General features: G+C 37.9%; 2 protein-coding genes and 1 long non-coding RNA gene across 9 annotated transcripts in view; 1 reads left to right on the top strand and 2 right to left on the bottom strand.

Annotated features, from left to right (window-relative positions):
* The window catches only part of fhod3b (formin homology 2 domain containing 3b), a 245,730-nt gene extending 244,627 nt beyond the window's left edge, over positions 1-1,103 (top strand). For all 5 annotated transcript variants that reach the window (XM_056234474.1, XM_056234477.1, XM_056234475.1 and 2 more), the window contains one exon: positions 579-1,103. In XM_056234474.1, the coding sequence (XP_056090449.1) occupies positions 579-661 (83 nt within the window). In that variant the 3' untranslated portion in view covers positions 662-1,103. The remainder of the gene's footprint in view (positions 1-578) is intronic.
* Positions 1,104-11,037: 9,934 nt separating this feature from the next.
* Positions 11,038-24,631, bottom strand: part of rxrbb (retinoid x receptor, beta b) — a 37,853-nt gene continuing 24,259 nt past the window's right edge. For all 3 annotated transcript variants that reach the window (XM_056234479.1, XM_056234481.1, XM_056234480.1), the window contains exons 6-11: positions 21,236-21,365; positions 20,752-20,884; positions 20,631-20,672; positions 20,419-20,510; positions 12,216-12,321; positions 11,038-11,817 (exon numbers count right to left, since the gene is read on the bottom strand). In XM_056234479.1, coding sequence (XP_056090454.1) covers positions 11,679-11,817; positions 12,216-12,321; positions 20,419-20,510; positions 20,631-20,672; positions 20,752-20,884; positions 21,236-21,365 — 642 coding nt within the window. In that variant the 3' untranslated portion in view covers positions 11,038-11,678. The remainder of the gene's footprint in view (positions 11,818-12,215; positions 12,322-20,418; positions 20,511-20,630; positions 20,673-20,751; positions 20,885-21,235; positions 21,366-24,631) is intronic.
* Positions 15,029-16,178, bottom strand: LOC130070180 (uncharacterized). Its single transcript, XR_008803851.1, has 2 exons — positions 16,061-16,178; positions 15,029-15,664 (listed from the first exon to the last, which is right to left on the bottom strand). It is a non-coding gene; the product is annotated as an uncharacterized LOC130070180 (long non-coding RNA).

The raw sequence follows: 24,631 nt of genomic DNA, 5'->3' as shown, positions 1-24,631 counted from the left end.
AGAAGCCCATAGATAATGAGTCCATAAAAGCAACGGAATACTTACTCCTGCTCACTCACGCCAAAGAACTCTTTGCTCAAGTTCCCCGTCTCTGCAAGATTAACGTTGGCAATTTTCACGCACAGCTACTACAAGAGTAACGTCTGTCAGACAGGTTGCTCACGTCATCAAGCTTAGTTTGAGTCGGTTTGAGTCTGCGCGTCAGGAACGGAAGTGCTCAAAAATGGCTAAAAATGGGCTTCAACTGTCTCAACTGAGTTCCAATGAGATGGCTCTGTCCACTTCTTATACTGTCTATGGGTCAAACCTGGCTGAAACCGAGGGTAACCTAGTGGTTTTTGGATATTTTACTGCAAAAATCCTACATATTGTACCTTTAAGCAGATTAAAGTTTTATTATTTAGATATTTTTTAATCACACCCATTATTTTGCAAATAATCACAATAGGTTTATTTTTTCATATATTTATGTGCTTTTTCATATATTTAATAATAGCTTGAATAGTATTTATTAGAATTATAAAAAATAATTAGAGTTTGCTTTGCTCTCTCACTCATTCCTCTCTTTTTCTCTACAGTAAGAAGAACACTGAAGAACGGTCTTACGCCAGAGGAGGCACAGGCGCTAGGATTGGCCAGCAGCTCTGAGATGCAAGTGTGAGACAGCATACGCTCAGGGTCTCAGCCCAAACACACACACACGAGCTGGAACAGGTCGCTTTAGCTCCAGTTTGCTTTATTCTAGATCTGGAGCATGTTCCTGGGTTTGTGTTTAACTGTTTTACGATGGTTATTGCTGTGGACAGTTCATATTCTCACAGGTGAAAGGGATTATAATCACTAACCCATATACTTAACCTTGGACGTGTAATCAGACCTTACTCCATTTACTAGCTTCACCTACATTTGCATATTGTCAAGGTGGTCTAAGAGAATAATGAAAACCACTCCAGGTACATGTCCACTGTTCCTGCTCTGTACTTGTGGACTGTTAACATGATATCCCAAACATCCATTTTAATGCATTTTTGAAAGAGAACAAGCACAGTTGCAGCACAACGTTTGTAGATGCTCTCTCACACACACACACAAACACACACACACACACACACACACACACACACAGCCTGTAGAATGCTGATTGTCCAGTTCTCCAGTACAGAGACACATGTCCGTCTCTTACCGCTGTGGCCTTCAGAATGAACCAAAAAAAAAAAAAAAAAAAAAAAACTGTTTGAAGATGACTGGATGCTGTCCTATCTTTTTTGTTGGTACTGGCTGTTTGGTTGAACTCAGATGGCATTGAATTCAGCAGTCGCACCTTCAGTCTTCATATTTCATGTAAATCAGCAACCATTGTCCTCTGGTTTGCTGCTGTGTTAAAATGTGTTTGTTTATGTACTTTAAAATTGCAGAGCTTATTGTGTTACATGTACGGTTACTTTCAGATAGCTTGAAGTTGAGCAAGAGTTAGGGGGAAAACAAATTACTTTGCTCACAAATGAGAACAAACTAGAAAGCCGTCATTCACCTTTTCTCTTCCTCATATATTATCTCCATCGTAATACATTCATTTCATAACTTGCAAGATGAAAAAGTAGACAATCGTCTAATTTAAATGGAAAGACTAGCTATATTTGTTTAAAAAAGTAGCAATGGCATTTTTTTAATCAAATTAGTGCCTTGAAGCAATGTATTTTATGATAATTTGATTATTGGCATTCAAGGAAAAGGGAAAGAAATGGGGAAACATTCAGATTTTTAGGCATTTTAAAGGAATAGTTCACCCTATAATGTACATTTTGTCATTGAAGTCCTGTATTTTGAATATTTTTACAGAACAAAAATATCATATGGGTTTGGAGAGTGTAAATTACAGAACGTTAGCAAGATTAAAGTCGCTTCATTTCCCACAGACACACGTCCACTGTCTATGATAGTAGTACCATTTAGCACCTTATCATGTGTAGCATGCAATTTCGAAAGGAATTGGAAAATTAAGTACTATAGAGACGATTTTTTCACCTTTCCCTCAGATTTTTACTCTGAGCATTATGTGGATAAGAGATTAGATACATGTAAAGTAGAACCGTGATGTAGAGGCTAAACGTGAGACAGATGCTGTAAAATTGTGTAAATGTCACTTCAATGTTTTTATTTTTTGTTGTTTGTTTTGTTTTGTATAGAATAGTGTATTATAGGTCAAAAGCAGTGTTATTCTGTGAAAATTCTAATTTAAGAGAAAATAAGCCATGCATGGTTCAAACAATAAATGTCAGCAGGCAATGTCAATATATTGGGGTTAAGTGGATGGAGCCTGTGACGTCTCGATACCCTGTGAACGTAGCTTTGGTGTTTCATGTGTTTACGCAGCACAGACTTGAAACATTGTCATGCACCCATCAGCCCTGCTCAAATGGCCTTTGATATTATTGCACTCGCATACAGAGTTTCACCCATTGCTACAAGTGCCATAAAAAGTTGGTTTTGAATAAAAGATCGAGAACGTGAAAATTTGACTTTTAAATTCCTAAAGGAAAAAGCATTTACTGTACTTTGCAATAAAAAGCTTTTACAGCAACATCCAGAACACAGAGTTGGACTGTTTCTTTCTTGGGAAACAGTGTACTTGTTTGAGCATAGTGTTTCTAAAGCCACGGAAGCCCCTCAGCAACAAATTTAGAGAAAGACTCCGAATGATTCTGTTGAATGGATTTGTTGTGTGAAAAATTACTGGCTATACAGTACTTTGAGACAAAAGTCACATTGCAATTAAGTAAAGTCACAATTAAAAGATGGTATTTCTTGATATAAAATCAAAATGCGAGATACAAAGTCACGAGGTATAACGTTCACAGCAAGATGTAAAGTAGCAATTACCGGAAACAAAATCACATTTGCAAGGTAGAGTCGCATTTACAAGTAAGTTCAATTGCGAGGTATACATGTAAGGGATAATGTACATCCAGCCGGTTGTTATCTCAGAATAAATCTTTTTTGACAGGGTGATCCGGACCCCGGTCTTGCATCAGCCTGAAGGGGTTTATCTCATAGTAATGGAGATTAATGCAAAGCTTCTGCGAAGAAAGCAGTTGCTATCAAGCGCTAAATTCAAACTAGACGGACATTTAAGGGATACGGTACAGTCATACCACTTATTACACGGCATTTCGCCACATAAATAATTATGGGGATAAGAGATAACTGTTTTAAAGGGGTGGTATATTGCCCTTTTCACAAGATGTAAAATAAATCTCTGATGTCCCCAGAGTGTGTATGTGAAGTTTTAGCTCAAAATACCCCACAGATATTTTAATATAGCATGTTTAAGTTGTCACTTTTTGAGGGTAAGCAAAAACGCACCGTTTTTGGGTCTGGCCCTTTAAATGCAAATGAGCTTCTGCTCCCAGCACAGAGGGCGGAGCTACAACAGCTTGTGTCCTTTCACTAGAGGTCTTCATGGGTCCACTTGGATCCGAAAACCTGAGGTCCGACCCGAGACCCGAGCGGGTTAGGGTCCAAAACTCTGACGAGTGTCTCGGACACGGGTCCGTCTCGGGTAATTTTAAATAAATATACCTTTTCCAAATGGACCCGAGAAGACCCGATTTTTTTTAAACTATGTTGGGCATTCAACAAAATTGCAGTGTTTAAAACAACTCTATGACACCATTCTCTCACTTTTTCTAAGTGAGAGAGTGAATCCGCGCTTCTACGTGCAAATGGGCTATAAGCATAAGCACAGTTGCCTCCGCATTTATTTACTCAGTTGCTCGCTCCACATAAACCAACCCCTCCCTTTGCCAAGAAGAACTAGTGCGCCATCATGTGGATGGATGTTTGACTAAATGCAAGTATTTGAATTGTCGTTAAGCCAGGCCTGTCAATCAATTTAAAAAATACACGACACTGTCAGAAAAGCATGGAGGCGATAACAGACATTGCTAAAAAGGTGAGGGAAAACGAATGGTGGTTCTAATCATCATATGGTCCGGTAAATAACATTATGCCAAATTTTAAAGGACGTAATGGGTTACAGTGATGTGTGATTGACATTTTAGCACTTCAGCGCGCTTACACTTGCGCGTCTATGTGAAGTGCATTTTTGAGAAACGCAGGGCTGCAGGCTGCACACAACGTAAATGCCGTTTACGTTCGGGTCTAGTCGGGTTCTAAAGAAAATTAGACCACTCGGACTCGGGTCTAATTTTATTGGGTCTGTCTCGGGTCGGGTTTTTCTTTAAAAAAAAAATAATTTATGCACGTCGGGTTCGGGTAAGTAATGATTCGGGTCGGGTACAGTTTTTAGGACCCGAGAAGACCTCTACCTTTTACCTCACACAGACATGCACTGAAAGATTAACCCACTAATTTAGGGTTAGTGATGTCACTAACCCGGGCGGGACAAATGTTGTGTAGTCCCTACCAGCCATTTGTTGTTGTCCTTAAAAAACGATTTCTTTAAAAGCAAATATCTCCCTTTGCTTTGAACTTTGAGCATTGTAACTCAAACAGCAACATTACACACTAATTAAAGTTAGAAAAGTGAAATCATAATCAACCACCACTATAAAATCTTACCTGTGTGATATCTTATAATCCATTACCGTGTACAAAACAGTTGTTGCAAAATGGCGGCAGCAGCTGCGTTTGTATGAAAGAAGAGAGAGTGAGTTCGCGATACCCGGATGACATAATTAAATAATTGTACATAAAATATCGATTTAAGTAAATATTTTATTAGCTAACCAAACTAATAAACTAATAAATAAGAAAAAAACGTTCCAAGCAAGCATATAGCGCTGACTTCAGTTACCCGGATGTGCCTGTGTTTTTACCTGTTGTTATCAGGGATGGTGCGATTGACCAATCAGAATCAAGTATTCCACAGAGCCATGTAATAATATCAGATGAATTAAAATGAACAACGTTTCGACCCAAAGGGTCTTCGTCAGGCAAGCAACAATCATAGAAAGGTACAATTTATATCAGTGTGAACCATCACACCTGACCTCATTAGTGAACTAATTACCCAATCATCCAATGCAATAACGACCTAATCCGACCTAACACAAATGTAATCACTAAAGCATCAAAAAAGAAAGAAAGAAAGAAGAAAAACAAACTACAGAAAAAAAAAAAACATGATAATTTTTTTTTTTTAAATATACACAAAAGAAAAGTTTCAAAACAAACTCAATATTCAAACCTTTTGGAGAAAGTGGCAGTGTGCCGATTTATTTTAAGTTTGATGCTTCATTTGATCGAGCACCTGCCGAAAGTTTATTGGATGTGCGCACAATTTCTTTTTTTGAAATAATATCGGATGTCATGTCAGAGTTAAAGCCACAATTAGAATTGTTTTTCCTGACAACGTTGTTAAAATGATCCCCGTTCACAAAGATCCGTGAAAATGATGTTATGAAAATGAATTATGTTGCCAGACCAGTAGTTGGTGGTCACTTTGTAAAGAAATCCACACACCAATAGACTGAACAGGTAATATGCATGCGCATGACATCACTGTTTTTCACAAATTTGTGTTTATGTAATTTAAACAAAGATGATATTGGTATCGTTTTCAATGTGCACTTTAACACCAGTTTTCAAAAGTTTGTGTTTTCATGTACATGAATAGCCAAAATGCACAGATCCGTGTGAAGGTTTTTAGTTGAAAACAGTGTCGTGCAAAACAGTCAAAAATGTCGCATTTACGAGAAATAAGTTGCTTTTGTGAGAGATAAAGTCGCAATTAGTTCAACGGGTTTCCATACAATTCACTCATTCAGTCACACAAACTCTCCAAGAACAGTTGTTAGACATATCACCACCTTTATTTAGGGTCATGTACAGCAGATGGTTCTCTTGCAGTGTCACAGGTCTCCTCTAAAATGAGCTGTGACCACATCGAAACTGATGGAATCTCATTACAATCATAATTGTATGACAATTTTAGTGCAACAACAGACATGTAACATGCCTAATGCAGTAAAGATGTTGGTTGTACAAGACCATACAAAAACAACCTTGTGTGTTTGTTTGTTTGTTAGATATATCTATGGCAAAAGTGAGTTTGCATTTGTCCCCATAAATTTGTCATCAAGGACGTAAAGATGCCATGGAAAAGCAAAAAAAAAAGAGAAAGAAAACAAAAATCTCAATGGTAAGTCAAAAGGAAACGAAAAGCAAATCAGCTCAGATCAGATCACAGAAAGGAAATAAAAGACAAAATCCAAAGTCTAGGATTCATAGTAAAATCCAGTGCAAACTATGTCTTTTCTGCAAGTTGTATGCCTACACTACTACAAACTAAAGAAAGTGATAAAAGCAAGAGATTATATATTGATTCCTAGCCTGTCTGTCTACACAATAGCTACACAATGTCCCTGAACAATAGGGTCTGCACAGTACTAGAAGAAATTAATTGTAGAAATTTCAAGTTGGAAGGTTTTCCAAATACAAACAGCAAGTCCACATCAATGAACTTCCATATTGCTCAGATTTAGTCTCTCTATAAAGCTGAAGATAGCTGTACTTTTTCCTTTTTGCAGTTGGTAACATTTTATAATAACTTTCATTAATGAATCATTAACAAACATTATATAATGCTTAACGGATAATTAGTTAATGTATATATATATATATATATATATATATATATATATATATATATATATATATATATATATATATATATTCATATAGCTAGAAATATGAGATGATGTTAATGTTTACTAATTAACTTATTAAACATTACGTGATGATTAACAGACCATTGTTTAATGTAAATTGAAATGCTTACAAAATTGAGATTCATATGATCATGCACTGTAAATTAAAAATCATTGTGATCCGGACGTTCAACAAAAAATATAACAATATAAGAATGACTGGTCCCACTTAATATTTGGTGTCTTTACTATGGTACTAAGGTTAAAAAAATATAAAAATAACAATTGTTAGGTATTAGTAATAATTTGTTACATTTATATAGCGCTTTTCTAGGTACTCTAGGCGCTCTACATATGGAAGGGGGAATCTCCTCAACCACCACCAATGTGCAACATCCACCTGGATGATGCGACAGCAGCCATACTGCGCCAGAACGCCACCACACACCAGCTTACTGGTGGAGAGGAGACAGAGTGATAAAGCCAATCAGTATATGGGGATTATTAGGAGCCCATGATCGAGAGGCCAATGGGCAAATTTGGCCAGGATGCCAAAACCCCTACTCTTTTTCCAAAGGACATCCTGGGATTTTTAATGACCACAGAGAGTCAGGACCTCGGTTTAACGTCTCATCCGAAGGACAGAGAAATGTTCATGGTGTATTGTAAAACACTTTTTCTGCTATTGAGGTGGCATACAGCCAGGTAAGGTTAGGGACAGGCCAGGGTTGGTGGTATGGGTAGGTTTAAGGGTTGGTCAAGGGGTCAATTTGATTACTATAAGGGAGCGCTGTTCAAACTGTTTGAATTACATTGTTTTGATAAATGAACAGTGAAGTGAACAATTCAATATTTTCTTGAAAAATGTTTTCCTGTTGATGTATGATTCAAGGAATTTCATATACTAAGTGTTGAGGTAATGAAAACATGTTGCAAACAAATGACAATTATCTGTTATTGTTGTCTTTAGCGAGCATTTAGCTAAACTTAACTAACCACCCTTTACACAAACGTTGTTACAGTAGATAAAAGTCCAATGCTCATAAAAGGTTCTAAATGATTAATAGTAAACATTTAAGGGCTGCCCCCTAATAGTCGACGAGAAGAGGCTTGGTCGACCAAAAAAACTCAACAGGAAGTGGCAAAGCCACACAGTGAGGGACAGATAGTTAATGGCGGGTCCTTGTAATTACAGTATGTTGGGCAGGAAATCCAAAAGTTCACTTTTTCATTCATCGACCTCAAATATGGCTTACTATTTAAAACATGTAAGTAGTAGCAACTTTACATGGCCTCTTGCTCTAACGTTAACAGATAAATGTGTGCTATTATTAGGTGCATATCCAAGTGTTTGTGCTGTGTGTGGATGCTTAAGTATAACTTCAAATACTCTGTCGTTTTTGGTCATACAGATAAAAGTAACATATCATTTGAACTACTACTTTTATTTGTGTAAACTCACAATAACAACAAAATGTTGTGCTTTTGTAAAATAAAGTAAACAAACAGGATGCACTTTCTGCCGCCTTCACCGCCTTCTGCAGGCGTCACAAAAATGAATCAAAACTTGGCCTATAGGCTACTTGCCTTTTAGACACGAGAAATATATCTATAGAAAGCTTGAAATGTCTACTTTTAAATGAACCAATTAAAATTGAAAACAACATTCTCTCTGAAAAATGTAATCCGTATGGAAGTTTTATAAGTGCGCTTGAACGTGGAATAGGATATATTACGCTTATATATATATATTAAAAAGACTAAACTATTTTTTTTCCACAACATTTGTAAATGTAAAAAAGTGCATTAGGTAATATATGAACTAAAGTTTAATGACATTTAAACTAGCTAGCATTCAAATGTGCATTAACAAATAAGCTTTTAATCGTATAACATCTGTTAAATCATTTTTAGATTATTAAAAAGTGCATGATCATGTGAATGACATTTGTAAGTATTTTTAATTTATGCAAAATTATATGTTAATCATTATGTAATGTTTAATAAGTTCATTAGTAAACATTAGCAGGCACATTATCTTATATGATTTATTAATGGAGCTTTTAATCATTGAAAACCATCTGTCAAAATCATTTGTAGATTTTTAAAAAGTGCATGATCATATGAATTGAACGTTTAATGACATTTGTAATCATAACAATTTGCATTAAATGATGATCTGCTAACCATTATGTAATGTTTAATAACATTACATAAACAAGCACATCATCTCATATTTCTAACAATATGAATAATATTAACTTATCTGTTAAGCATTATATAATATTTTTTTAATGATTTATTAATGAAAGTTATTATAAAGTGTTACCCAAATGTCGATTCCGAAGCACCAAAGTAGTATATTTTTTTTTTTAAATCTGACACTGGTCAAAAAAAAAAGGAATGACATTTATTTTTGTGTAGTGCAGTTTACTTAAGGAATTATCACTCTTATACAGTTACCTGATATGTGATAAGAGAAGAGAGTGTATTATTAACTGACAGTTAACTAATAAAACCAATGCAGGTTTAAGACAATTTCAGCCTGGACACTTCAGGCAAAACAAAAAGAGAACCAAATAAATTGACCTGCTTCGTACGATCACTGCTGATGATGTGAACAGAGATTCATCTTTTTGTTTGTCCTGTCTTCTGTCAAATGTTAAATAAAAAAAACAAAAATCAAGCATATGTCTGTTAGGCACTCATGACGTGATAATAAAATGAGTGCGTGAGATAATAAAAAGAATGCTTGCATTTCCCTCACGTCCACCTCTGGATTTAGGCTTAACATTGCACAATATCACGTAAAAAAAAGAATTATTTGGAGATTAAACATCTACAGTCATGGTCAGAATTGTTGGCACCCCTGGTAAATATGATCAAAACTGGCTGTAAAAAAATAAATCTGCATTGTTTATCCTTTTGATCTTTCATTAAAACAATTGGCAAAATTCTAACCTTTCATTGAAGTAAAAGAATTGAAAGTGGGGGGGAAATCACATTATGAAATAATTATTTTTCTCCAAAACACGTTGGCCACAATTATTGGCCCCCTTTTATTAAATACTTTTTGCAATCTCCTTTTGCCAAGATAACAGCTCTGAGTTTTCTCTTATAATGCCTGATGAGTTTGGAGAACAACTGACAAGAGATCAGAGACCATTCTCTCCAGATCCTTCAGATTCCCAGATCCATGTTGGTGCTTCTTCTCTTCAGTTCAGCACACTCATCAGGTCAGGGAACTGGGACAATCATGGCAGAAGCTTCATTTTGTGCTCCGTAACTAATTTTTGTGTTGATTTTGATGTTTGTCCTGATGGAAGATCCAACCACGGCCCATTATAAGATTTCTAGCAGAAGCCGTCAGGTTTTGATTTTTTATCTGTTGATATTTGATAGAATCCACAATGCCATGTATCTGAACAAGAAGTCCAGGACCTCCAGCAGAAAAATATGGCCACAACATTAAAGATCCAACGGTTTATTAAATTGTACACATGGGGTACTTTTTATCCTTGTGTGCACCAAACCCATCTAGCGTGTTTGCTGCCAAAAAGCTCTTTTTTTAGTTTCAACTGACCACAGAAGCCTGTGCCGTTTGAAGTTCCAGTCGTGTCTGACAACTGAATTTGCTGGAGTTTGTTTTTGGATGAGCGAGGAGGATTTTTCTTGAAACCCTCCCAAACAACATGTGGTGATGTAGGGGTTGTTTGATTTTTATTTTATAGGCTTTGTGACACCAAAGACTCAACTAATCTCTGCAATTCTCCATCTGTGATCCTTGAAGAGTCTTTGGCCACTCAAACTTTCCTCCTCACCGTCCATTAAGGCAATATAGACACACGTCCTCTTCCTGGCAGATTCCTAACATCTTTAGTTAATTGAAACTTCTTAATTATTGCCCTGATGATCAAAATGGGGATTTTCAATTCTTTAGCTATTTTCTTACAGCCACTTTCTATTTTGTGATGGTCAACAATCTTTTGAAGCACATCAGAACTATATTCTTTGGCTTTACTCATTGTGAAGGATGATTAAGGGAATTTGGCATTTGAGTTTCCTTATATTTAAACTCCTGTGAAACAAGAAGTCATGGCTGGACAATTTCATGTTCCTAGTCACCCTGGTGTGCTAAAAAAAAGGTAAATATTAATGGGAATATCCTTCAGAGATATTTTACTCAAATTATTTCATAATGTGATTTCCCCCCCACTTTCAAATCTTTTACTTCAAAGAAAGGTTAGAATTTTGCCAATTTTTTTAATGAAAGATCAAAAGGATAAACAATGCAGATTTATTTTTTACAGCTAGTTTTGGTCATATTTACCAAGGGTGCCATCAATTCTGACCATGACTGTAGACTTTTCTGTTTTGCATCAATTCAAGCTTCATTGCATATAGATTTCTTTGCCAGATTTCTCGTGCTAGCAAAGTAAATGTCAATTTAAATCAATAATACCGAATTAATTAATTAATTCATCTATTCACCCACTTGACCAGTCCTTACAGGTCGGGGGAAAATAAATTATCCGTACAGGAAGAAAGCACCGAAACTTAAGAGATGGTGTAGCACACTTACATATGATTAAAGCTTATCATCCACAGTGTTTTAAAAGCCTCAAATCTATCAAAATGTAAACCCCACTTATCTAAACCAGTCAGGTAACTGGAGCTTCCATACTTAAAAACATTGAGTTTTATATATATATATATATATATATATATATATATATATATATATATATATATATATATATATATATAATTAGCTTACTGTTGAAATGTAGCACCAATAATTTTTCATGGCAAGGTTTGGGTCTCTAGATTCTATGGTGCACTTAAGAGACAGTCAAGAGAGAAAAAAAAAGACATAAATGAAAAAAATACCCCCAGACCAGAGGCTGACCAATCGCTGTAATTCCCCTGGGAAGAAAAAGTGCAGTCACAGTTATCTCCAGGACCTAGGGTAGAAAAACCCTGTCTCCCAATCTTCCTCTGCCGCAGTTAGTGGGGCGACTCCAGCATCTCCATTAGGAAAGTGTCAATGGGGGTGTCTCCAATCAGTTTAAAGAAGAAAAGGTGCTCCAGACACTTAAGGCCAATGGAACGCAACGCAGGAAGCCGGAGGAGGAGCTTGGCAAACCTGTGAGTAAGCAAGGGGGCAGATTTTTGGGGGCGTCTCCCTAACAACCAGGAGCACGGTAACAAATGACTGTTCATGACTTTTATGAACGACAGTGTGAACTACGCTTGTGGATTTCACATAGAAAAAAGGTCAGTCAATCATAAAAGAGGTCATTTACATGTACTAGTTTAAAAGGCACAACACCCGTTTAGTTATGAGGGTCAGTGAAAAGGTGGGCAAAGACTGAATTGTGTCCAATAGCATAATTTATTTGTATGCACAATACAAATGTGATTTTTCAGAGCATCAGCACCTGCTTAAACTGGATTGGAGGTGTCTAGAGAATAAAACTTTTGGTGATGAAATACTGCGTAGGCTATTGGTGAATTGGCCCCATGTCAGTACAGAACACTCACCTCCCCTGCTGATCTGGATACTTCTGCTTGCAATAGGACTCCAGGGACGCGTATACTTTCTCTCTGAGAAGCTCCACCTCACTGCTGCTGGTCAGACCTTTGGCATCTAAGAAATATTGGAAATATTCAGCATACACTTTGGGTTTTTCTCCAGTTTTGATGTCAAAGGCATGCACAATATACAGTATCTCACAAAAGTGAGTACACCTCTCACATTTCAGCGAACATTTTAGTATATCTTCTCAAGGGACAATACTATAGAAATGAAACTTTTTTTAGAGCAGTCAATGTGCTGCTTGTATAGCAGTATATATTTACTGTCCTCTGAAAATAACTCAACATACAGCCATTATTGTCAAAATAGCTGGCAACAAAAGTGAGTACACCCTAAGTGAACATGTCAAAACTGTGTCCAAAGTGTCAATATTTTGTGTGAGCACCATTGTTATCTAGCACTGCCTTAATCCTCCTGGACAGAGTTCACCAGAGCTGCACAGGTTGTTTCTGGGATCCTCTTCCACTCCTCCATAATGACATCACGGAGCTGCTGGCTGTTAGACACATGGCACTTCTCCACCTTCCGCTTGAGGACGCTCCACAGGTGCTCAATAGGGTTTAGGTCTGGAGACATACTTGGCCACTCCATCACCTTCACCTTCACCTTCAGCTTCCTCAGCAAGGCAGTTGTCATCTTTGCGGTGTGTTTGGGATCGTTATCATGCCGTTCAGCCCAGTTTCTGAAGGGAGGGCATCATGTTCTGCTTTCAGAATGTCGCAGTACATGTTGGAATCCATGTTTCCCTCAATGAAGCTCAGCTCCCCAGTACCAGCAGCACTCATGCAGTTTTATGAAAAACTGCCACAAAATTAAGGGGGTATTTTTTTAATTTAAAGCTAAATATAACAAGTCTAGAACATGACAATGAGGTATATTTTACATGAACAAAAATGTCCTGAGTTCTATTTGTTAATATTTTTTAATTGGACCAGATCTAACATGATGTATTTTTATTACCTACTGTTTTAATCAAAGATTAAAATATACTGTAACAAAAAAGCACTTAACAGTATCAAATTGGAGGATAGAGTGTCAGTAATGTATAATAATAAGATTAAACATTCAATTTTCAGTTAAAGGCATTTCATTATTGAATTCAGAGATGCCATTTTCTAGCTAACAAATTGATGATAATCGCTAATGAAGGCAAATTGCAGAATTAAATAATAATTTTTGAATAAAGTTAAATAGGCACAAGTTAATTTACATTTGACCACAGTTACAATATTTACTAGTCTAAGATTCCTCAGTCAGATTACCGGTAGGTTAACTTTAAGAATTACGGTGAAAAAAATGAGACAACACAGACTCATATCAACAACAATACTAGGCCATCTTGGTTAATGTTTCAGAAAAGTTCAAATGAGAAGAGTTACAGTGTTTCCTTTAGGATTTTTTTTTAGCAGTGGGGGCAGGTCTGTCCAAACAACAAACACCCGTGATGCTGAGCATATGCTGCTAAATGGTACCCCTGGAGCCTGTTCCTTAAGTCTGTTTTCACCTATACAATAATTTTAAAAAATGTGAGGGATTATTGATAGTCAAACAATCTGTTGGGTGCCCGCAGCACGCTCGCGTGTCCACGCTATTCTCCGACATGCCCGCTCGCGGTGTGTAGCTCGTGTCCGCGCTATTCTCCGGCATGCCCGCTCGCGGTGTTCTTTATCAATCAACCAAAGCCGGTCGAGGGGGCGCTGCCCTCGCCATCTTTCCATTCACTTCACTTTTGCTATTTAACCAGAGCGAATGAGACGAGTGCGTCACGTGTGGTGTTTGTCAACGCACCTTTGAAGAGAAGTGAAAGTGACCGCTCGGCTAGTATCGATACTTCGGGAAATTAGTATTGGTACCGTTCAGATATTTCAGTATCGATATTTATCGAAATATCGATATTTTTGACAACACTAATACAAACTGACTTATTGCAGTGTGTGGCGTATGGTCTGAGCACTGACAAGATGACCTTCCACTTCTGCAACCTCTAAAGCAATGCTGGCAGCACTCATGCGTCTGTTTTTTGAAGCCAGCTTCTGCACCTGACGCACACCACGAGGACTCATCTTCTTTGATTGACCCTTGCGAGGCCTGTTCCGAGTGGAACCCGTCTTGGAAAACCTCTGTATGACCCTGGCCTGTACTGTAACTCAATTTCAGGGTGTTACCAATCTTCTTATAGCCTAGGTCAACTTTATGGAGAGCAACAATTCTAATTCTCAAATCCTTAGAGAGTTATTTGCCATTAGGCGCCATGTTGAACATCCAGTGGTCAGTATGAGATAATTGTACTCGAAGCACAAATTGTAACTGCTCTAATACAAGATCCAACATTTGTATGGTCCTGTCAAGCAGACAAAAACATGAAAATTATGAATAGGACATGTGGCTTTGCATAGTTAAACGACAATCCAGCTATTATCACTTAGGGTGTACTCACTTTTGTTGCCAGCTATTTTGACAATAATAGCTGTATGTTGAGTTATTTTCAGAGGACAGTAAATATATACTGCTATACAAGCAGCTCATTGACTACTCTAAAATATATCCAAGTTTCAGTTCTATAGTATTGTCCCTTGAGAGGATATACTAAAAATGTTTGCATATATATATATACAGTGAGGAAAATAAGTATTTGAACACCCTGCTATTTTGCAAGTTCTCCCACTTAGAAATCATGGAGGGGTCTGAAATTGTCATCGTAGGTGCATGTCCTCTGTGAGAGACATAATCTAAAAAAAAAAATCCAGAAATCACAATGTGTGATTTTTTTTAACTATTTATTTGTATGATAAAGCTTCAAATAAGTATTTGAACACCTGAGAAAATCAATGTTAATATTTGGTACAGTAGCCTTTGTTTGCAATTACAGAGGTCAAACGTTTCCTGTAGTTTTTCACCAGGTTTGCACACACTGCAGGAGGGATTTTGGCCCACTCCTCCACACAGATCTTCTCCAGATCAGTCGGGTTTCTGGGCTGTCGGTGAGAAACACGGAGTTTGAGCTCCCTCCAAAGATTCTCTATTGGGTTTAGGTCTGGAGACTGGCTAGGCCACGCCAGAACCTTGATATGCTTCTTACAGAGCCACTCCTTGGTTATCCTGGCTGTGTGCTTCGGGTCATTGTCATGTTGGAAGACCCAGCCTCGACCCATCTTCAATGCTCTAACTGAGGGAAGGAGGTTGTTCCCCAAAATCTCGCAATACATGGCCCCGGTCATCCTCTCCTTAATACAGTGCAGTTGCCCTGTCCCATGTGCAGAAAAACACCCCCAAAGCATGATGCTACCACCCCCATGCTTCACAGTAGGGATGGTGTTCTTGGGATGGTACTCATCATTCTTCTTCCTCCAAACACGGCGAGTGGAATTATGACCAAAAAGTTCTATTTGACTTTCTCCCATGACTCCTCTGGATCATCCAAATGGTCATTGGCAAACTTAAGACGGGACTTGACATGTGCTGGTTTAAGCAGGGGAACCTTCCGTGCCATGCATGATTTCAAACCATGACGTCTTAGTGTACTACCAACAGTAACCTTGGAAACGGTGGTCCCAGCTCTTTTCAGGTCATTGACCAGCTCCTCCCGTGTAGTTCTGGGCTGATTTCTCACCTTTCTTAGGATCATTGAGACCCCATGAGGTGAGATCTTGCATGGAGCCCCAGTCCGAGGGAGATTGACAGTTATGTTTAGCTTCTTCTATTTCCTAATGATTGCTCCAACAGTGGACCTTTTTTCACCAAGCTGCTTGACAATTTCCCCGTAGCCCTTTCCAGCCTTGTGGAGGTGTACAATTTTGTCTCTAGTGTCTTTGGACAGCTCTTTGGTCTTGGCCATGTTAGTAGTTGGATTCTTACTGATTGTATGGGGTGGACAGGTGTCTTTATGCAGCCAACGACCTCAAACACGTGCATCTAATTTAGGATAATAAAGGGAGTGGAGGTGGACACTTGAAAGGCAGACTAACAGATCTTTGAGGGTCAGAATTCTAGTTGATATACAGGTGTTTAAATACTTATTTGCAGCTGTATCGTACAAATAAATTGTTAAAAAATCATATATTGTGATTTCTGTATATATATATTTTTTAGATTATGTCTCTCACAGTGGACATGCACCTACGATGACAATTTCAGACCCCTCCATGATTTCTAAGTGGGAGAACTTGCAAAATAGCAGGGTGTTCAAATACTTATTTTCCTCACTGTACATATTTATTACTTTGATTTTTTTCCTGCCAAAATGCCAGTCAAGGTGTTGACAAGCACAGTGAATTCAGGGTCAAATCTAGATGTGCCAATCAGGTTTGGCTTAAAGGTGAAGTATGTAAGATTTGTTGTTAAAATACATTCTCTTAACCCAGTTTATTGGTCACTGACTACTATTGGTATGCCATTCATGGGTTTATCTCCCCCAAAATTGTAAACATTGAGCGTTCCAGGCACCATGTAAACATTGAGAGCAGTCCGCTCAGATCTGTCCATCTGTTTCATCAGCTCAACCTATAGCAAGAGTTTGGGGACTGGCTACTGTAGCAGAGGCTGAGGGCGTTTAGCCGGTGTGGGACCATGGCTGACGCATTACATGGGGAAAAAAATTCACTGCATTTAGACCTTAAAAAATTAAACAGGTCATTAACACGTCAAAGTAAATGGGGCATTGCGAAGCTACGTGCTGGACACAATGGAATACCATACAGCATTAGGGGTGGGCGGTATGACCAAAATTCTGTTTCACGTATGACTAATTTTATTTCACGGTAACAATATATTTCACGATATAGTTATTTATATTTGTAGTTATTCTCGAAAAATCGACATAAGGGATTTGTATAATAAATAAACCCAAATACTTTAGAAATGAAAAGTACTTCACCTTGTTTGATTTTTCTTTTTCTTTTATTTGGTAAATTATTTATTTGGTAAACTATTTTGATAGCTAATATAATAAACAAAAAACACTCAACTTTTAGATGAACTGCCCCCAACTGATTGATATTAAATACAACTCATAGGTGCAATTAAACTTTAAATACTGTTCCTGAATAATTTTTCAATCTCATGGTATTGCTTTATTCATCAATCAGTTTATAATATCTGAATATTTTATATTGAACTATTCTATTCATAATAAATTATTTACTTCCTTTTAATTTTGTAGGATATTAGTAATACTAGTTATGTTTAAATGCGTTACCCGGTACATTTTTGCCATGTCTTTTTAAGGGGCTTGTTTTGTTCTTTTTGTGATATCTGGCAACTCGTCACCTGGAGCTTTAATCAAGAGAAGTTCAAGTTCAGAAGTGACTAGAAGGAGCAGTATGAACCAAACAGCAGCTACTGTTAGTGTTGACTAAGTGGTTTAAATTATACACACCTTGTAACTGCGTCATTTTTTTTACCACAGCCCAGTGAACACTGACACACCGCGCTCCCTCTCAGTGCGTGTGCACTCGCGTGTCTTTTGCATCAGTAAAATGTGATTGATTCGATACGTGATTACAACTTGACACTCAAATTAACCAAAGGAAGATTTTATCAGCTGGTTCAGTGGCCAATTGTTTGGAGTTAGAAATATATAACTCACGCTGCATATTTAGTAATTTTGCCTCAGATACAGGATTATACATTCGCTTTAACAAGCAGGTTGTTCATTACCATGGCAACCGCTTGCGTGTCATGCTGGATGCAATTTTCATGTTTAAAGGGGCATTATGCAGAAATCCCGTTTTTGTCAAACAGCGACCCCTAGAGTTACTGTGGAGTACTTGAATTTAACGTTACTGTCGTAAATACCACTCACTCAGAGCGTGACATGGCCTGTTACATAGTATACAATAGTACATTGTGTTTAATTTGTCGTTTAATGAGATATAATATATGTTGTTAGTGGTGAGAATTTTCACGTGATTAAATACATAGATCCGACAATTTTAATGGTCCAGAGGCAGAACTTTTGCCAAGTGTGTCAGAGGTTCTGGGTTCTAATCGGTACTAGTAGTATAGTTTATTTTCCTCATCAAAACCGATTGTTTATTAGTGGTTGTATTTCAAGCAGGGACATGTTTTTTGTGCATTAGGTTTTGTGATTTTACCATAACAAAATATAGAGAGTCTCTCAGTCCCCGCAACGGATTCAGGCGCGCGTCACAACAGAACACTGTAACTTATCTGCACCACTGATCGCAGAGGCAACGAGCACTTTGGTCACTTGATTTCAAAAATAACACATTTCAGATCGCCTCTTATTTAACAAACGAACGAAATGAATGCTCTACTAGAGTTACCTGGAGATGTTTTATTTGTTTGTAATGGTAACGTTACATCCGTGCCGCGAGAAGTTTCAATGGGGACATAACACACCCGCAAATTATGCCTATGCTCGTGTCCGACTCCTCGCTCGGTCAGTCTGCCGTTTCCTCTTTCTCTGTTCCTCCGACAATGCTTTCCTAGCTTTCTGCATCTTATATGCCGGCTCAGCATGACGATAGTGTGACAAACTCCATCCATCTATACCTTGTTCCTGTGTGTATGTGTGCAGTTGCCGTAAAGGAATATGTTACATCGCGAGAGCTGATATCACGCGATACTTCCTGACGCGGCCCGCCGCACCGAAGTTGCAAGTGGGATTTTTTTGCTCACAGGCACCAGGGGGGGTCGAGACGCCCACCATTCAACCCGAAAGAAGTTATATAACCATTTCAATAACTCTGAAGCTGTTCAGTTAAGCTAAAAAAGCTGCATAGTGTCCCTTTAAAAAGTAACTATACATAAGAGACGGAAAGATGCAGATAACTATACATTTAAGGTTATTTCTATTCCTTTACGATGTTGATATGTTGTCAAGTAGCCTAAGCTTCATGCTTTCCCCGTTGCGAGCGTGCACTCCCCTAAACTGTAGCTACGGGTGCTGCACTGCTCTAGTTGACGGTTGCGCCTTTCCCCCCGAAAATATCACGTTAACAACAACCCTTTAGAAAACGTAATTCCTTTGTGGATCCTCTTGATCTGCTTTCTCCATGTTTCTTTGACAAATCTTCATGTCTCAGTCTCACGCACGCTGCACGGGAGTTAACCACGGCCACTTATTTACATGTCGCGGTATACACGGAATAAAAACAATCTGTTACGGTTGACATTTTCTACCGCGGTAACGATATATACCGTCATACCGCCCAGCCCTATACAGCATCATCATGCACCCATTTAGAAAGACAAATGAACAAGTTTATATATTGTTTACTTTGATGTGTCAAGTGTAGACAGCCTCAAATAGTTATGGCAAATTATGTTAAAAATGCGTCCATTGCAGATGTGTTGGATGAGTTTATAAAAAGCGAAACACACACATTCGCTCTAGACAGTGTTAGTCTACTCAATTGCTTACTCATGACACATAGCATCACAGCTAAAAGTATTCCTAATTTGTTCACTATTTTATTGAAAGTAGCCAACTTTTATCTGTTGAGACATGCCTTCACAAACACCCATAAGGGCTGTGCTGTGATGTTTGATTTGAGGGAGGCGTGAAGTTCAAAAGAACGATGGCAAAATATGCTTAGTATTTGTCAATGTCGATGCTAGGTGTCACCAGTGTCGCAGAAACTACATACTTCACCTTTAAACTGTTTGACCTTAACCTGATAAAAGAACATAGTTTAAGGAATTTACATGACTTTACATGTTTTCAGGTAATTAAAGATATAATTCATCTAAAAAATGAAAAAATTCTGGCGTGGTTTACTCTTCCTCATGTTATTCCAAACCAGATGTTTTGATATTTAGAAGAATGTAAATTTATCTTGAAGAATGTTTAACCTTTTTTGTCCATACAATGAAAGTCACTGGTGTCCAAAATAACATTGGACCACACTGACTTTCACTGTACAGACAAAAAAAAAACATTGGAGACATTTTTTTAAATATCTTATTTTGTTTTCCACACAAGGGAAAACACAGGTTTAGAACAACAATAGGGTGAGTAAATGATGACTATAAACCCCTTTAAAAAAAATTACAATCAATCAACATAGAGTAACAAATGTAAAGAAATAAGACAAATTCAGAAATATATCATCCATTGAACTGTTATTGACATTGTCCTTTAAATAAATTCTAGAGGAAGAAAAACATCTACAAAAAAATGCATACCTGGGTTAAACAGAACTATGGCACGCAGACAGCCAAGTTCAGTTTTGTCCATTTGCATATCACGCATCTTACAGACCAACTCAGTCAGCACCCTGCAGATGTGTAAGAAATGAGAAAATTAACCATACAATGAGGTCTAAATCACCTGAAAGGTGGAATTACTGGTACACAGACATTAGGTAAATATAAGTGAAAAAGATGTTAGGCATTACCTGTCGAATAAGGCTCCCACCTCTGCACTGTGTGCACTCTCCCTGTACAGACATTATGAACATTAAGCCTCTAAAAATACTACATTATTAAACAGATGTAAAACACAGTGTTCAGTGTGACCTGTCAAAAAAGGCCTCCACTCCCAGGTTGTGAGTGCTGTCTCTGGACACATGTAGACCTGTGGCCAACAGAATCTCATCCTTTACGCTGATGGAGCGGTGAGAGAAGGCCGCGATCAAGAGCTCATTCCATCCTGTTATAAAAATATCACATACATATAGTAAAACACTTTCCATGTACATTAAGATATGTATGCCCTTAACATAACTCATCCAAGCGCTCTATTTTTCATCCACTCCTTTTTTTTGTCAGTGCATTGCATCTTGCTGTTTTTAGGGTCTTGTGCCATGAGTGTTGCATTTTAAGACAAACATACGTAACAATTAAATCATTGTATCTATTCCCTTCAGCTATTCTCCAACTATCCGTCCTGTGTAAAAATCTTATATTCATCTTCAGAATGCGGAGTAATTTTTTACATATATTAATATTTCAGATATTAGCTGCAACTCAAAATGAGTGTGAGAATGTCTGACGCTCGTACCAGCCCTGAGCAGAATGACTTGGTCATCCAGGGGCAGCTCAGAGAAGTGAGGGATTCTCTTGGCCCACTCCACCAGAGTGAACAGCTGTTTGTCTGCAGCCTGGCAGATGTTAGTGACTGGATCATTGGACTGGAGAACAGAGAAGTCAGTGGAGGAGAGAGTTAGAGCAAATGGACAACATAAAGGGAATTTGTGAACTGATAAACATCTGAGGGCTCCATTCCTGTCAATCTGTCTGTGTGGGGATATTCAACTCCAAACTCTGAGAATTCAAAGACATTTTAGGAGTAAGATAATAATCTCTAAACCAGCTCCGGAAATACCAGCATTTAAACAGCTTTAAATAAGGGATTTTTCACCCGGTAGGAAACTGACAACAATTTTTGCTTGGCATAACTTTGCAAATACATTTCTGAAACCTTTTTACCAGCTTCTGCATCTTCCATTTCGAGGTGACTGCTGACACTGAGCATGTTTACATGAACACCAATAAGCTGATGGCTCCCAAATTCAGCTTACTGAAATAACCCATTGTACGGGTTTACATGCAAACCAATAACCCAGAAAGTAAACCACCTTTACAAGACTTTACAAAGAAAGGGTTATTCCCCAGTGAGGTCAAAATGCAGTGGTGGACGAAGTACACAAATTAAGCACTTGACTAAAAGTACAGATACCCTAATAAAATATTACTCCAATTAAAAGCATTTTTCATTTTCAATTTTACTTGAGTAAAAGTACAAAAGTACTTAATTTTTTATGTACTCAAGTATATTAAAAGTAAAAAGTACTGATCGATGAACTATGCTTTACTATTTATTAAACTTCAATGTACTAAAATATCAATTTAGTATCAAATTACTGATAATTCAAGTGTGAATATAGGCCTAGTATTTTATTTTTAAAAGAGAAAAACTAAATATGTGTAGCTAAATATGTGGATACAAATACAATACAATGTGTAGACTTCACATGGGGCAAAATATGTTCACATTTTAAGATGAACAGTATGCAGATTTACTAGTTTTATATCATTTGGAACAGCTATAGCAGCAGGGAAGATGCATGAACATTAATTTAAGTTATTTTACCAAAAATTGCCATACGTATGGAGACACAAAAATGCAGACAAGCATTTCAATGGCTTTAAACAACTCGCCCTTCACAGCAAATTCACTACACAAATAACTGACAGTCATGACCTAAATATGATTTCATTTACAATAATCAAAACTAAAATTTGGCATTAGTAACTTACTTTTTGCAGCATCCATATCGCACACGTTCAAGCTCTGACCATATCCCAGTTCTTGGCTCATTTTAACCGGATCACTGAATCAGTGAGTTGTTGACTCGAGAAGCACTGTAATCGGATTAGTCCGTTTCACAAAGGAATCGTTCAGTGTAATTTGTGAACCAATTCACTAGGTCCAGTGGAAGGAATCAGCTCGTTCATGAATCTGACATTTTTATCGCATCTCAGTGAGGGTGGCTGCCGGTGATTTCTTCCATTCAAAATAACGAGGAATCTGACTAAAGAATATTCCATTTGTTATGCAGGTTGTGCTGTTAAATTAAGCAAACTCCCCCAAACAATATGTCAATGGGAGACGTACAGACCCCTATTCTCTGCTCTTGCAGTTTCTGCAAATGTAGCATTTTGGCTGTTCCACTTCTACTTCGGCTGCACGAGATGAGAAGACAATTTTACATTTTTTTGGGTCAGGAAAGAGTCGGAGTATATAATAAAATTCCACCCGCCGTGAAACACTCACTCTGACTGGATGTGCTTAAATTTGCAGTAAGGATACTTTCCTGTTACATGGTAAGACAAGCACACTTGAATAAGCCGGCAGAACACAGGCTATGACCATGCGCATTGTTGGCTTGTTAAACAATCGTTTAAGAATGTGCATCTAAACAAGCTCAATGTAACATTGGGAGCAAGAGCAAAAGAAACACTTTTCATTGAAAATTTTCATTTGAAAACGGAGGTGACTGGTGCTTCTCACAGTGGTGATTATTATTAGTCTACGAAAGTCAAAATGCCGCCACACCTCCGATTTGAATGAGTCAACGTCAACATCTACGCTTGCCGTCGCCATGTGTACTGTTTGACGGCGCCGCGCGAGCGGAGCAAACCGACCGTTTTCAGTTCATTCCTATGGAAGTTGAGCTTGGCTCACACAAGATCAAGTTCCATGAATGAAGTGAAAACACTCGCTAGCTTAACGCCAGTGTGTGCTCGCTGCTATTGTGCCTGTAAAGCGAGGTTCACAACTTCACAGTAGGCTATACAGTAAACGCGCCCTGCTGTTTAAAACGTGTATCGCGATTCGTTTAACATTTCAACCGACTTGAATCGTTACACATTTGTATCGATTTTCAACCGGTTGCGAGTGAATCTTTACATCGCCACCTAGTCATGTAATGATGCAATCGACACAATCATTATTTGAAGTGTCAAGGTACTTTCAAACGATTTTCTCTATATTGATCCCTTTCGTAGACAAGTTTATATCCGAACTATAAACTTTTATCCCAGTACTTCTGTGATAATATTTGTAAGACAGAAATAATGATACTGTGTGGTTGAAAAGACTGTTTGTGATGGTGTTTCATGACTGCTTTATCAGATTAGAATGTTCAGGTGTTGTCAAAGGTTTAATAGACACAGGCGAATCTCTGTCATTTAGGAATGAGTTCGCGATCTTTTAAAGTCATCATGAAACGGTTGAGATTGTGGAAACGGATGTGATGTGTATCCGAGTGAAACGGCTTCTGAAATTAGAAAAAATTTTAGGGCGGGGCTTGATTTCATCCTTCGGGAATTGATTGGATCGTTGGAGGTTGGGCGTTGCTAATGCTAAAATGGAGGCAGATTTGAATACCAGTTTACAGTCAGTTGTGCGATGAGAACAAGGACGAGCAGCCAAATTTTCCGGAAGGAATCACCCCATGTTTATATGAGCCTCCTGTGAACCAAGATGAGGCGGCTGATAGTCAAGTTCACCCTTCCACACTGACGCGAACTCAGCGTTATTCCTCCTTCTTCGAAATGCAGGAATTCGAGCCAGCGGGCACACAAGACGAGGTTGTTTAGGGATAGGAAAGAGGACGTGAGGAGAGCAACCAAAAAATGCACCTAAACACCATATTTGCTGGCTGTCAGTGACACTAACAGGTTTCTGAGAGGCAGGCCAGAAACGAGACAGACCCCAATAGCCACGCCCTCTAGTAATAGTTTTTGACCGGAAGAGAAGAGAAGTAGTTTCAAGGGGGAGGGAAGGGTAACGTATTTGATTAAAGATTATAAGGGTACATGAATAAAAAAAAAAAATGAAGTGCACAGATAAATCAATTATAATAAACACTACAATATTACATATAAAAAT

This window comes from Rhinichthys klamathensis, unplaced genomic scaffold, assembly GCF_029890125.1.
Source record: "Rhinichthys klamathensis goyatoka isolate OS25496 unplaced genomic scaffold, OSU_Roscu_1.1 h1tg000395l_1, whole genome shotgun sequence".
NCBI lineage: Eukaryota > Metazoa > Chordata > Actinopteri > Cypriniformes > Leuciscidae > Rhinichthys > Rhinichthys klamathensis.
Note: the sequence above shows the minus strand (reverse complement) of the source record. Positions and strands in the feature narration are given on the sequence as shown.